At 34.8% G+C, this 16,198-nt stretch overlaps 1 protein-coding gene across 3 annotated transcripts in view; it reads left to right on the top strand.

Moving 5' to 3' along the window:
* LOC128871957 (progestin and adipoQ receptor family member 3) overlaps positions 1-12,108 on the top strand; it is a 66,567-nt gene extending 54,459 nt beyond the window's left edge. For all 3 annotated transcript variants that reach the window (XM_054114162.1, XM_054114161.1, XM_054114160.1), the window contains exons 2-7: positions 1,183-1,335; positions 7,435-7,539; positions 7,642-7,926; positions 11,142-11,330; positions 11,437-11,608; positions 11,672-12,108. In XM_054114162.1, coding sequence (XP_053970137.1) covers positions 1,183-1,335; positions 7,435-7,539; positions 7,642-7,926; positions 11,142-11,330; positions 11,437-11,608; positions 11,672-11,730 — 963 coding nt within the window. In that variant the 3' untranslated portion in view covers positions 11,731-12,108. The remainder of the gene's footprint in view (positions 1-1,182; positions 1,336-7,434; positions 7,540-7,641; positions 7,927-11,141; positions 11,331-11,436; positions 11,609-11,671) is intronic.
* The last annotated feature ends 4,090 nt before the right edge of the window (positions 12,109-16,198 follow it).

The following is a 16,198-nucleotide window of genomic DNA, read 5'->3' as shown; positions in this document are numbered from 1 at the left end:
ATAATTTAGGGTTGGACTCTTCGACCCACATCAAAATTTAAACGTTTATTTTGTGAGATAATATAAGCTAAAAAAATGAGTTAAATGTTAAAAAATGTTAAAATTTTGAGTAACTGTAAGTTAAAAAAATGAGTTAAATGGTAAAAATGTTAAATTTTTGAGTTAAAATGATAAAAATGTTAAAATTTTAACATTTTTGATATTGTCTTGTACCCTGGGATATACATACTACTAATGTCATTTCTCGGCAAATTTTGCCATCGAAAATTTCCCTAATACGCTTAAATTATGGAATTAAGTCCAGTTGACAATCCGCATTAGTTGCACTTAATTCCTGAGATAATTCCGAATTCAGTCGTTATTCCCGATTAACGCCGCTGTCTGTCTATTATGAAAAAAAAGTGTGAACAATTAATTTAAGCCTTGATTCTTTCTTTAAATTTACACCAGAACTTAACTTCAACAATTTAGTTTACATTTTGGCACTTTAAAATTTCCTCTCCTGTAATTTATAAAATTACTTAATTTTTTTTTTATATTCACAAGGAATCATGGCTTTTAGTCCACCATGAAATTTCGCCTATCCATATATAAGAGGAGGAAATTTTGTTTTCAGACCCGCTACTGTATAATTTTCGTGTAATAAACCCAGCTATGTATTCAAGTCCATTCATATTTCCTTTTCCTTTTAATTTGAAATCAGTCGCGCCTTAAAATACTAGACTAAAATTGACGAATTATTTTTACTTTGCATAGATCGAAAATATTTAGTGCATTTACAGCTCTTTGGTTCTCAGCTTTTTGGGCTACACTTGCTACTAGCAGCTACCAAAAATAAAAAATAATAAAATATGGTAAGAAAATCGTCAAAATAAATGCGGAAACAAACCCATTGACCTCTGCTGATAATGAAGAATTGCCCATTTTGCTTGGTTGGGGTAAAAGAAAACGAATAATAATTGCTTATTTCATCAAACCAATATTTAATAAATTTCTTCAACCATTGCGCTTTAAAATAAATGATTGTTAAATACATTCGCACGATATGCAAAATAATAATTCATAAACCCGACGACATAAATGATGAGCCATTTGCTGTGGCGCTATTTTTAATTGTTTCTTTGCCTTAATAATCACGTTCAAGTGTTTCTTATTATCTTTTCTCTCTTGCTTGTTTTGCAGTTTGAAGGTCTCAAACATGCCGCGGATGCACACCACTTTCCGGAAAATGAAGAACCCAATATCTTGGGCCATGGCACACCGCTGGAAGAGAGGTCTGACCCATTAACTACAGAGAAACTCATGGAATTAAAAACGCTGTTGAATTTTGAAGATGTAAGTGAAGTGAAGAATTGTACATAATTATATACTTATGTGTTCATATACAAGGTGGCGCAAATTTCGTAATCTATTTTTGGCTTTAAATAAGTTTTTTATTAAATTAAAAACAAGAAATGATTTTGTGTGGTGGAAATCTTTATTTTGATCTTAACGCGTCTGTAGCTGTTAGTCTAGTGACAAATATGATTGATGTACAACGTTATTTGCAAAAATTATTTCATGTTTTTCCACAAATGGAGGGACTTACAGTTTTGAGAACGGCAGAGGTTTGTCATTGGCTGCCGACTGGCCACCACTTTTAGAAAAATTTGTTTCTATTATTTGATGTTTCATGCCCGAAGATACGAACCCGGGGCACTTCCAAATGGTAGTTACGCACCAAACCATTCGGCTACGGTGGCCGACAGGGTGATTAATTTTGCGTATATATTTATGTTTAGCATTTACATCCTTATACGCCCGAGCTGCTCCTGTAATTTGTGGTGTATATTTTACAGGTGTGTGACCTCATACGTTTTATATTTTTTACCTAATTCAGATTTACAAATAAATTTTCAAAAACTGTAGATAAGATTGTATCTATGCGGTGTACCCCCCCTTTTACACACCCTTTCGGTCCTGCACGATTTTCAGTTTGAAATTTATAAAAATGAATAACAAAGATAAACCAAACACAATAAATGAGAATTTATTAATTTAACTTGGGTTCAATTGGTCTTCACTCTAGCTTACTTAAGTGATTTGCATCCTAACCTCTCTGATATAACTAATTCGTTCGTATTAACAATATAAAATCCGACGTCATCTAAGTAACCTCAGGTGTACCTTAAAGTAGTCATATTGGGCCATTATTGTTCTTAATCTTTGTTAATGAAATTCCAGACGTTTTCCTGGCATCGCATTGCCTGATGTATCCGGATGACTTGAAAACTTACACTTCAAGAGGCCTTAACAAGATTGGAAGTTTGGTGTGAAGATAACTCTTTATCTATTAATGCTGGTTAATACCATCACTTATTCTTCAGTAGACTCAAAGTTACGATTGATTTCGATTACAAGTTGAGCACTGCCACCCTCACAAAAATTTATGAAAAGAAAAACTTGGTGGCCATATCTATATCGTAAATGTCGTTTTTCTAAACATACAACCTTTATGATTATCAATTCTAGGTGTATGCTTGGCTTTGTAGTAAGGAATTGTATTAAGTTCCAGGATCCTTCTATGCTGAAGAATTTGTATTTTTCTCTTGTTAGCTCACACCTCGAATATTGCAGCATCATCTACGATCTACTCTATATGGGTTCATCTTTAAGAATTGAGAGGATTCAAAAACGTTTCACTAGATTTGCTTTACGCTTAGTTAGTACTATTTCTTGGAAGAACACACACCAAGTTTCAGCCAGATCGGTTCATTTCTTTGTGTTTGGCATTCGTTTGAATGGAGAAAGCGGAGTGACATTCCTTTTCCATCAGAAAACGCATCAGCTTACTCGTCAGTAGTTGTGGTCGCAAAATTATTGGAAATAGGGCTCCAGCTTGTTTCACATCCTCCCTATTCTCTAAACTTCGCTCCCTTACATCCCTTGGATTGCTTTTGCTCCCAAATTTGAATAAATGGCTGGCGGTTAAGACGTTTCATTCAAATGAGGAGGTGACTGAATGAATAGAAACGAATGGCTGTTTTTCAGACTACTAACAATCCTATTATCGTCTACGATATTCGCCGTTGCCAACGTGCAAAGGTCCAAAAATCTTACGCAGAATCTTTCTCTCGAACACTCCAAGCGTCGCTTCATCGGATGTTGTCATCGTCCAAGCTTCTGCGCCATACGTTAGGACGGGCATGATGAGAGTCTTGTAGAGTGTTAGTTTTGTTCGTCGAGAGAGGACTTTACTGCTCAATTGCCTACTTAGTCCAAAGTAGCACTTGTTGGCAAGAGAGATTCTACGTTGGATTTCAAGGCTGACATTGTTATCGGTGTTAATGCTGGTTCCTAAATACACGAAGTCTTTTACAACCTCAAAATTATAACTGTCAACAGTGACGTGGGTGCCGATACGCGAATGCGCCGACTGTTTGTTTGAAGACAGGCAGAAGAAGAACAATCCTATTATTCGGAAGAGATCAACAAACTAGAACAGCGTTGGACGAAGTGTATAAACCTAAAAGGAGACTATGTAATATATAATTTGCTTTTTGAATCGGCTATAAAAAAAAACTAATCAATATTTGTTCCAACTTTTTTTTTTATTTTGAAGATTGAACATTGTCATTTATGAATAAAAAATAATATCGTTCAAATGACTGCCATGACTGGCTTTACAGTAGGCCATTCGTTCAACCCAATTTTTAAGCACATTTCCGATTGTTTGGGCTACAATTTCATGAATGGCAACTTCGATTTCGTGTTTTAAAGCATCAATCGTCTCTGGATGGTTCGGATATCATTTGTCCTTAACGGTTCCCCACAAAACGCAGTCTAACGGGCTTAAATCACAGCTCCGAGGCGGCCAATTGATATCGGAATTCAAAAACGGTAGCCAAAAGTTCGAGTGTAACTTTGGTAGTGTGACAAGTTGCACCGTCCTGTCGAAACCAAATGTCGTCCATGTCACCCTCTTCAATTTTTGGAAACAAAAACTCGTTGAGCATGTCACGGTAACGTTCGCCATTTACTGTAACCGCGGAAGAAGAAGAAGACTTTTCAATATGTCCCAATTTTGTTCCAGCGTATAGCGTCCCATTTCATAAATCTCAAACCTTTAAGTAAATTATGAACACATTTGACATGTCATTTGTGTTACCATTCTCAAAAAAATAGGTGGTTCAAAAAGCAAACGGCATATGGCCCACCCTGTAGAAAAATAAAAATGGCTTACCCCAAACAATTAAGTATTTCTTATTTTTGCACGAACCTTATATAATTTATATATGTACGAGTATGTAGGTATGTACTAGGATAGGTCAGAGAACATAGATAAGTTTCTATGGCTAAAACTCGGAACACTTATTTCTTTATTTAATATTTACCCGCGCTGCCAGCGCCTAGAAAATTACCATTGAATTCGAAAAACAAATTTCTTTACAGATCGATATTATTTAGACCGCTCCTTCAAAGTAACCAACAAAAAAAATATCCTATGCTTTATTAAAAAAAAAAATAATTTAAAATTATTCATCAATCAGGACCCTGAAAACCCACAAAAACTAAAAAAATGTTATAAATTAAATAAATTACTGTCTTGTTTTTAAGTGTTATTTATATTTTTCAAAAAATTAGTTCTTGATGTTTAACAACAATTTTTCTCAAATTTTCTTTCTGTTAGTACTTTGAGGTGGTGAGTGACACAGCCCAGATCTAATTAGCACAAAAATGCCATTTCGATACACCACTTGTAGAACTACTACTTTTTATTAGTCGAACTATCTTGATTTGACTATGAATCTGCCTATGTCGTCCATTTTCTTTTCTGCAATTTCTTTCACGTTGATCATCGATAATTGTCGTATTTTATCCAGCATTCTACGTCGTAGAGCAACCACCCTTGGACACTCGCTTAGATAGTGAAACACTGTTTCCTTAGACTCCTTTTCATTGCAGCTTCCACATCTATTGGTGTACGGCCAGCCCATCCTCCCGGCATGGTCTCCCAGAGGTCAGTGGCCGATTATTGTTGACATATAGTAATTCTAAATATGTCTGCTCGTGGCTTTCTAAGCAACTGGTCAGTTCTGGATTTGTTGAAATTGTGCTGCGTTTGTTTAGTTGTTTAGTTATTTTGCAGGTATTCGTGTTAGTTCATCTGTCAAGGGCCTGCTTCTGGAACAGCGAGAAGATCTCCTTTTTGCGTACGCCTTGGGGAGCGCCTATTTCTATCGCTTTGCGCTCGTACTTTGTAAATTTTAAATTTCTATGAAATATATACATATTTTCTAAGTTATACACATATGTATGTTTTTAGCACATATGTATGTATGTAACATGTGAGTATTTATGTAGGTTTATCTATTCATGCTTCATGTTTCTTGTGAATAAAATACTATTTTTATGATTTGGTGCACTAATTTTACGTTCAATAAATAATAAAATGTGCCCTTTTTCGATTTACACTATTTTTCATAGAATATTTTCATTTTCGCTTTACACGGATTTCTCAGGAATCTATTTGCCGTGTAAAACAGGGATAGGTGTTTATGTATGTACATATGTATATTAGGGTCGATTTGTGGGGAGGCAAAAAACTCGCCCATTGCTCTGTGAAAATCATATTCTAGGGATCAAAATAAGAAACTTTGCCGAAGGAACCATACCTCTAAAACGAATTCTGATGCCCCCCCAATTTGGCTCGAACTTTTTAGTTTCTTTTTTCATGTAAAGGCCAAAAATGGTGATATTTTGAAATGATTGTATGGGGAACCCCCCAGGGGAGTTCCAGAGGGTGTGCCACCGGTATGGGTGGATCGGCCGTCCAAAGTTAGTAGGGGTCGGTCATACATTTGGACTCTATTGGAGCACTCTAAATGGGTCAAAGTGGGATTTTTCGTTCGACCCAAATTGGGGGACATCAGAATTCGTTTTAGAGGTATGGCTCCTTCGGCAAAGTTTCTTATTTTGATCTGTAGAATACGATTTTCACAGAGCAATGAGCGATTTTTAAATCGACCCGCCCTAGTGTTTATGTATGTACATATGTATATGTATATGGATATGTTGCGTGTCACATACATACATTGATGCAGTTCATCAAGTAAACTTTTTGGAAAATCATCATTGGTAAATTTTTCTGCCCGAAAGGTTAAATGTCATTCACACAATTATTAATGGTCTTTGATTTACCCTATTCACTACTCACGTGCTGTTAACACTCACGTATACACCCATGACGAAAATATATGTAGTTCATAGATAATAAATATGTTAATAGCTAATTTGGAATCACCAAACAGGTTTGCTACATTTTCGGTTTTTAAGTTGTGTTTATTTCAACTTATCAGCTAAACATTTTTAAGGCAAAAAAAATGAAAGTCAACAGAAAAATATGCAAAACAAATCAAAAAACAGGAACCCTGTAAGACGATCTACAGCATATGCATGTACATATGTATAATATATAAATACATATGCATGCCCACATAAATTTTTTCAAATGCAAACATATTCTTAAATACAAAATAGCAGCAAAACATTGATTTGTCAAACCAGAAAATTCCACCTCGACTGAATCAGGCAAAAAACACAAAGTAAATCAAGGTCAACTTATTAACATTTTATTTTGGCTAGTCTTTAACGATGTCGCTGCCCCAACCAAATGTCCAAATGTAAATATTGTATTTATTAAAAAGTAACAATAACGAAAATGTAAAAACCGCGCGCAAACAAGTCATCAACACCACCAAGTGAAGAGACTTCAACGACCTTTAGTGCGGCGGGCCACACAGTTTCGGTGCGAGCAAGCTTCTTCTTCCACTGTTTATTATAATTATTTATATATATTACATATATTTTTGTGTTATCGAATTGGCAATTTGTCGCGGTTTTCATTGTGTCCAATTATAAAGTATAATGTGAAGAAGTACAACAACAGCAATGACAAAGTGTCAAATGCATTTGAAGGGGATTCAATTACAAGGCATTACCCCACATGTAAAAATGCTATTGAATTTTGAAGGCGACATGTGCGCCTCTACTTGTATACCTACATAGTACGTGTACTCATATTTTATGTTCATGTGTTCATGCGTGCCAATCCAAACATATGATATTTAGCAATAATAAATATAAATTCTACGATGGAATGATAAAAGCGAAACCTTCTGCTTTTGGAATGGTTGTGCAATATTGCGTGCGTATGCTCGCTATGTCTTTACATTTATAAATATGAACATATTTGCACATTCCGTACATACATATATGTACATGTAAGTAGTAAAGAACACACATATGCACATATGTGAAGAGAATGGTAAAACAAATTGCTCGGGGATTTTTTTATTTTTTATATTGTATATTAGTTATAACTTTTCTGCAAATTTGAATGTTATAACTATGTGTATGTAAATACTATTTAAATATTTTTTCTTTATTCCACAGGCTCCCGATCATCTTAAATTTAATCCTTACATTCGTAGAGGCTATCGCACATTCCTCTCCACCAAATTATGCCTGCAAAGCGTCTTCTGGTGGACCAATGAAACTGTAATAAATAATTTTTATATGTGCATGTATATGTATATACATAAATCCATACATACATACATATGTATGTAGTTAGAAATATAAAATTCAAATTACTTACAGATCAATATCTGGAGTCATCTATTTGGCTGTCTACTGTTCATCGGCTTGACCATATTCGATTTTCAATTTCTAAAAGTTCACGCGGATATAAGCGATCAAGTGTTGGTTGTTTGCTTGTTGGTCTGTTTCTGCCTTTGCATGCTGCTCTCATCAATTTACCACATTTTCTCCTGCAAATCGGAAGAACATTACGATTTCTTTTTGTCGGTGGACTTTTTGGGCATTTCACTGTCGCTGGTGGCGATTTATATAAGCGGCATGTACTATGCGTTTTGGTGCTTTCAGGTGAGAAATATAAAGAAAATGAGAATAAAATTAGTAATGGAAATGAAGTAAATTCATGCATATAAGAGCTGTCGTGTAGCTCTTGCCAATAGAGACAATATTTATTTGCACACTTAGAGTGCGATTAAATTTGTTTGCACTTATATGCGAATTTACAAATTTTTATTCCGCCCATAATTCTATTTTTGCCCACATTTTATGTGAAAAAATGCTCGTTAAGAAACTTGGCGTCTTCCGGAAACCGCTACTTTTTTCGCGATTTCGACAACCGGCTGACGTCATGAACTAGGAGAAGGAAAAGAAACAAACAAAAGGAAGAAAAATGACTTGTTTGTAAATATTCAGTTAATGGCTTGTTAGTATTGTAATTGAAGATTTGTGACTTTCAAACTAAACAAACTACTGAAAACGAAGCACGAATTATAAAAATACTTCAAAATGCACTTTTTTAAGTTTTTATGCCGCTGACGCTGTGTCCGAAAGTTTATGTGTGTGTGTAAATTCTTTTGTTTGGCAGCTTGTATTCCTCTCTTACTCTTCTCATCACAAATTAGTAATTTCCCTTCCGTTTGTTTGTATATTCTTGACGTCGCAGCGAATTCGTAAGACGCAATCTTGTATTCCAGCATTCTTGGTTATCTTCCGAAAAATGTTTGCCATAAATAAAATATATTGTCAAACCTTAAAAATTAAGTTTCTATGGTTGATCACTGTTAATGAATGCGTTATTATTATTATTATGCGACGATTTAGAAGATCTGTTATCCTCCCTTCATGGATTCAGAGTATTTCTCTGAGAATAACTTCCTCAGTAAATATTAGTACAATAGCGACAGTGCTCCCATCGACAGTGTCCCAATACTTATTACTAATTAACTATCAGGATGAGGTGTGGATTTTAGTCGCCTCTTACTATCAGCCATCCGTTACCGCGGGCAAATTCTAGCCGATTAACTCGCAGGGGAGGTCAGGCACAAACCTTTTCACAGCGACATGACACGAATTGAATACTTCAAGAGTATACAACTTTAAGTTGTTAACACGAGGTTAGTTCTAGTATCATCTGCCCCATTTTTTCACACTGTAGGATTTCACAAAAGACTAAAACAAAGGAGAAAGCAAACAGAAAATCCTGAACCAATTGTCCACATTTTATTAAGCTCATAATTTTTCACATCGAGAACAATAAGATCACATCTCTAAATACTATATTTCTTGAATTTTTAACTGAAAAATTTTCAACGTCACTTTGGTTATTGTAACCTCTCATAAAATATTATTATTCGTAACTATTTCAGCAATAGTAAAATGCATACGAATCCTTAGGAAATTTAAAGAGTTGCACTAATGTCACTGCGTCTGCAATTTGAACTTTTTTTTTGGGTAACAATTTTGATAGTTGGTCTTACCAAAGCCTAATTCAATGGTAATTGATAGGTTGGCTCCAATTTTCGCGATATCGGTACTTGAAATTTTTATTAAATTTTGACTTTTTTGAAAATAGCTGCCGCAGTTTTAAGGTTATTTTAATAATATTTTGCACGTGAATGTTTTTTAATAATTCTTTAATAATTACTGAAAACCGGCAAATTCGGTTCATTATAACAGGCAGCTCCCATACAATTATTCAGATACCTGGTTTTACGTTCTAACTCCTCCAATTAAGCAGCCAAGAATATGAAATTTAATGCTAGTTTTATTTATCATAAATAAAAAATTAACAGTGAAAATCTTTTTGATCGGGTCACCATATCATTTAGCTCCCACCCAACTGATTATTGAGATATGAAGTGAACGTGCGATATTATTTTTTAATATTTGGCATTAAACAACAACAAAATAGTATATTATTTTTTATTATTTTTTCATATTTTATAGACATACAAAACACAGTTTAGGAACGAACAATTTAATTTTCATATCCATCCATTCCCATATGTAAATTCAAGCAAATTTTCAAGTACTGTTACCTCGAAAACTGGAGAAAATCTGGCAAAATGAAGAATGCCATTAAATTTAGAAGGTCCTAATTAAGTTCGATCAACTATCAAAATGCTTTTCCAAATCTTGAACTTGTACAGTGTTTTTAGTATACTTGACAACATCTTAGCATGGAGCGACTTTTATTTAATACAGAAGCGGTTTATGGCTTTGAAATTTCTATGCAGGGAGGTGTGATAACTTGTTGTATCACTTCCCTCCAGAATTAGGAAGCATTTATTGATCCTCATGTTCCTCAATTGTGTGCTCTAATTAAAATTTTACCACTTACTTTTAAAGTATCATTTTGGGAACTTCTGATCGAGAAGTAGATATAGTTTTTCGAATATGAAAAATTAGTTAGCTTCAATAAAAAAAATACAGTGGTGCGCAAATATCTAACTAATAATCCCAAATCCAGCTTGTCAAGAATGTTCTTACAAAATATGATTAGTTTCTGACTGATCTGTTAAATAGTTTTGTTAAGCCAGCCATTTGAAGCAAAAGCTTACGAGTATTTCCATAATAATGGAGAAAATGAAGTCATTAAACTGAACTCGGGAGCTTTTTAAAGTGTATCGAGCTGAAATGTTAAAGAGTTGTCTTCCGTATAGTGTTTCATTTCATATTTAAATTATCCACGGTTTATTGACCTACATTCGAATTTATGATATGGGGAAAAATTATTGATAATTTAACTCAAATAAAACCGCAATAAATCTCATAGTAAACAATTCTATAAAGAATTGATGCCTTCATCAACAAATCATCAAGTTTGTCTACAGAGGCGCAATTGTTGACAGCTTGAGATGAAATCATTTTATTTATAGTACATAAATCATTCGCTTATTTTGGAAAAGCTTCCGCTAACTTTATTAAATAAAGAAGTAATATGTAGTTAAATAATTGGCGACACCCTTCTGTTAGGTGTTTGGTCGAGCTCTTCCTCCTATTTGTGGTGTGCGTTTAAGTAGTTTTATTTAAGCATTTTTAGGTTTTTTGTGATGTAGTAAATATACTTTTATCAATATAATTCATATACATTGTTCGATTGGGTAAGATTGTACATTTGGCTACTTGACAAATGTCAAAGACGACATAGAAAAGGTACCGTCTGGGAATTATTCACAACTGACATCTAGGCGTCACTTTTGAAAGATCCTTTACCTATCGATTGAAAACAAAAGACAACTTAGAGCTGGGTTTTTAAATCATTGCCTGTTTTGATATTTCAGAGTCTTCGCATATTTTATTCTGTGATTGCTTTGTGTATGTTTGCATTGGCGATGCTGGTGCAGATCCCCAAGCTGAATGTCTCCTTAGATGCCAAGATCGCAGTGCTGGTGCTATGGGCCGCCTTCGGCATAATACCGTTGGCGCATTGGACCTACGTGATGGGTGGCCTCGATAACGAGTTGGTGCGGGTAGGTATTTCATGTGTGTGGGTTCCACAATATTTAGTTTTTATTTTATTATTGATTTTAAGGAGTGTAATCACTTTTCAAATAATAAAATTTATCACTTCCACAGCTAATGGTGCCTCGTGTGATTGCTATGTATGGTTGGTGCGCCATAGCTTTTGTCTTTTATGCAGCAAAAATTCCCGAGCGTTGGCTTACCGGTAAAGTGGATTATGTTGGACATTCGCACAATTGGTGGCATCTATTCATTTTGGCTGCCTTCTATCACTGGCATAACACTGGTAAATTTTTTTAAATATATTTTAATTAAAGTATGCAAATATTTATATGGATATCATTTTTAGGTCTTGTGTATGCGGAATACCGTTTGAACAATGGCTGTAGTCTGCCCACATTGACGTAGACCATTGAACTTTACTCAAATTGCGTTATAGCCAAATTTTTTCATTTTGATACATCTCGTGGGCATACGAGTAGCTATAAAAATATGAAGTTATTTTTTGTGATTTTTTTTTTTCGCTAAACATTCAGTGAGGCCACATAACATCGCTAGGCTAGTTATCGTACCTTTAACCATACACAGTCATATAAATACGTTTGTACTTAGTTTTAAATACAAATCTAGTTCACTCTCTCATTTATTAGGTTTAATGCACATTTGTAAATATTGATAATCGAAATATTTAGAAAATGAATTTATTAATTGTTGTTGAAACTTTGTTACTTTTGTGAAAATAGTAAATAAAGTTAAATATAAAAGACATTACATATAAGCAAAATGTCCGTATGTAAGTAAATATCTTTTATTTGGTGATAATGAAGAGGAATTAAGATTACTAGATCTATTTAGAATCTTATGCACCAGAAAAAAGCCCAAATGGTCTGCGAAATATCTCGAGATAAGTGGTTTCAGCTTTACAAAGTCTTAATACATTTTTCGCTTCCACTAAAACAAACATCATAAAAGAGTGTTTTGAACAGCCATATAAAGAAAAGGTCTTCAAAAATAAAAACCTAAAACAAATGTTAAATCAAAAATAAAAATCACCTGGATATGACTGCGCTAACTCAAAGACGCTAATTAATTGCGCAGTACTGCTACTTTTATAATCACAAATCTTTTCAATGCTCTACTGAAATTGAAAATTTTCCCAAAGTATAAGAAAGGTCGGAAATCTTTATGGTAGCTTAATTAGGTAATGATTAACCGCTACCGTCGTCATATAGGCCAATTTTCTTACTACCTTGTCTCTCGAAATTTTTTGAAAATGTACAGATAACATATCTAAAAATCAACCCATCACTTTGGACTTCGTGAGAAGCACGGAACTCTTGAACATCGCATTACCAATGCGATTTCGCAGAGGCATCAGAACTCGTATAGTACCATTTAAGTTGGCTGAGGACCTGGCGAATTAAGTGAATGAAGAAAAATATACATAATGAAATTTACGCTCGAAAAAAACACACGTTACGCTGTTGTATACACACACGCCCTACCTGTTAAAGGCGCATTCTTGCCAAAAAGCCTCAAATAAACTTGAAATATTCAAGCTTACATTGGCTAATGAACCGGAAATTCACATTAAAATTAGACTACAAAGTGCTATTATATAATATGGTTATAGAGCCAATATGGGTGTATGGTGTCCAACTTTGGGGCACTACCTGTTCTACTAATATCGATATTATAAAAAGAGTACGTTTCTAAGATAGTCCGAACAATCTCAGCGTTGCCATGGTACGCCAAAAACTCAAACATACATAGAGATCTTCACATACCCGAGGTTGATGACGAAATAAAAAATTTGTAGAGAAAAATATTTAAAAAAAATGCAGACTCATCCCAACACTCTTGCTAATGCTCTCGCACACACAACCGGCATCTCACGTTTACAACGAAAAGATGATCCGCGTTAGTTGGAGATGAGTAGACAAAACGAGTTCATCTACATGAGCCCAGCGCTCACGTGCGGTGGACATACCCTACACCATTTGTTATACTTTATAAAGTTAAAATTGTGGAGTTGGTTTATGTTTGGAGCCATATTTTATATGTACTACTGTGGGCAAAAAGTAAGGTGAATTTGGTTGTAAAATGAAAAATCTTTATTTATTCTTGTAAATCAATTTTATCCCCTTCAAAATAATCCCCTCTCGATGAAATACACTTATGCCAACGATTTTTCCAATCCCCGAAACATGCCAAATAGTCCATTTCCGGTATAGCCATCAGCACCTTCCTCGATTCAGCTTTTATCTCCTCAATCGACTCGAAACGCGTTCCCCGGAGTGGTCTCTTAAGTTTTGGGAATAGCCATGGAGCCAAATCAGGCGAATACGGTGGTTGCGGAACGATATGCGTGGAATTTTTTCGAAATGGTCCGAAGAACGAGTGCAGTGTGAGACGGTGCATTATCGTGATGCAAAAACCAAGAGCTGGCCCTTAATTCTGGTCTTTTTAGACGAATTGCTTCACGTAAACGACGCATAACGCTCAAATAATATTCCTTATTAACAGCTTGGCCAGGTGGAAGGAATTCATAGTGCGCCACTCCACGAAAATCGAAAAAAAAACTGTCATCATGACCTTTACTTTTGAACGACTTTGACGTGCAATTTTCGGTCTGGCCTCGCCTTTAGCACTATATTCGCTTGATTAGTCGGTTGTTTCAGGGTCGTAAGCATAAATCCAAGTCTCATCTCCGGTAATGATGCATTTGAGCTTGTCCTGATAGTCTGAAAGCATTGTTTCACACACAGTAACGCGACGACTTTTTTCCAAGAAATTGAGAGTTTTCGGTACCAAACGACATTTGACTTTTCGTAGGCCCAAACGGTCTTTCAAAATGGTTTTCACAGATCCTTCAGATATTCCGATCATATCAGTAAGGTCTTTAACAGTCAACCGACGATTTTTGAGCACTAACTCCTTCACTTTATTGACGTGTTGGTCATCTGTTGACGTCGATGGTCGTCCGGAGCGCTCCAAGTCATCAACACGTTCTCGACCCTCTTTGAAGTCTTTGTACCACTTATTAACATTTTTCTGCGACATGATCGAATCACCAAATGTCTTCTGCAGCATGCTAAACATTTCCGCAGCCGAAATTTCATTCCGCAAACAAAATTTGATGGCACTTCTCTGCTCAATTAAATCAGACATTGTAAAAATCGAAAAATGCACTCTTGGCCGTTTGGTAAACACAAGCGTAAATATAGGTATTACTGATAATGACATTGACATGAAAGTTGGCCCAGATGTTATTACCAGTGCTGCCAACTCATGAAAAAAATAACTAGAGCGAAATTTTAATCCCGCGAAGTTTGACAAATAAATTCACCTTACTTTTTGCCCACAGTAGTATATACCATACAAAATCAAATTACTAATTTTTATTAGTTATTTTATTTATATTTTATATATGTAATATTGAAGAATCAATCAAGAAGATCAATATTGAAATAATAAAACTATTTTTTTGTTTTATTTTTAACAATATAAACTTTGAAAATACAAAATAAAAGAAACCTTAAACATTTGGTTACGTTTTTGTAAAAAAACCCTGAACGCCAAGTGGTCAAAGGATTTAGAAATTTACTTACTTCGACTTTAGTTTCCTGGTAAGCGATTCAGCAAATAAAATCATGTATTTACCAAAAAAATTATAAAAATAACGCCAACATACTTTCTTCAGCCTTGTACATACAGTATGCAAGTCATATTCGTACACATTTGCTTCATACTATGTATTATTATGCGTTGCATAATAATGGGTAATTTCCAACTTCAAAGTATACTTTGTAATTTGGTAAAAAAAGAGGTTGTCTGTAAAGTCGGTTTACTGACGATAGTTTAACGTGACTACGTCATAAGAAAATATTGATGGAATGGTTGCATTTTTCAAAAGAAAATTTTAATTTTATTTGTTTGATATATATTTTGTATGGATATGGAGAAGGAGGTAAATGGAATCGGAATGGAATTGATCAAGTTACATTTACACAAACGTGAAAAATGACGAAACATTTATCAAATTCATGAAAGATATGCACAATTTCGATTGTGCATCAGACGTTAATAAGTCAACAACACTAAGAGGCAACATCATCGATTTGCCTTCTTCAAGACACATTACACTCGAAACACCCCCTTTCATTTCCTACTTTTCCTATCATCGTCCTATTCTCAACAGAGAAATGGTTCATTACCATGCACACAGGAAGAAGGCATATGCAAATACAAATATGTGAATTTATATATATACAGGTATGCGCATATAGATACATATATATGCTTACTCAAGTAGGAGAGAGCCAGACGTCGAACGTTGCCGAATGCGGGGGCCGATTGTGCTCTTTGTTGTTCGTTCCGCGCTCTCGCTTGCAGTTCAAGCAAGGTAACGACGCATGAGCAAGATAACGACGAATGAGCAAGATAACGACGATTGAGCAAGATAACGACGCATTTTTTCGTGCGTGCAGCCGGCTAAATCGAATTATAAGACGTTATCACGTCAAAAACTCCACTTTAAATTTTTAAATAGCACTATTCTATTCTCTATTCTCTTTCACGCAAATTGCATTTTCGTTTACCTTGGGAACGTACTGACACAAAAATAAAACTGTAGAATTTTACCGCTTTTTAGTAACTAAAACGCAAGAACGCGAAGTGGGCACAGTAAGTAATATTGGAGCGATATCTTGTAATTTTAATCATGGGACGTAAATCGAGTGAAGTGTCCAATAAAATGAGAAATTCAATCATAAACCTGTACAAAGATTGCGATTCATTGATAAAAATTGCTAAATCGGTAAAACGAAGTGTTTATATTATTCAGTCAATAATAAAAGTATATAGAAATACCAGA

This window comes from Anastrepha ludens, chromosome 2 (assembly GCF_028408465.1).
Source record: "Anastrepha ludens isolate Willacy chromosome 2, idAnaLude1.1, whole genome shotgun sequence".
In the NCBI taxonomy this organism is placed as follows: Eukaryota; Metazoa; Arthropoda; class Insecta; order Diptera; family Tephritidae; genus Anastrepha; species Anastrepha ludens.
The sequence above is the reverse complement of the archived record's forward strand: the minus strand, read 5'-3'. Positions and strand labels throughout refer to the sequence as shown.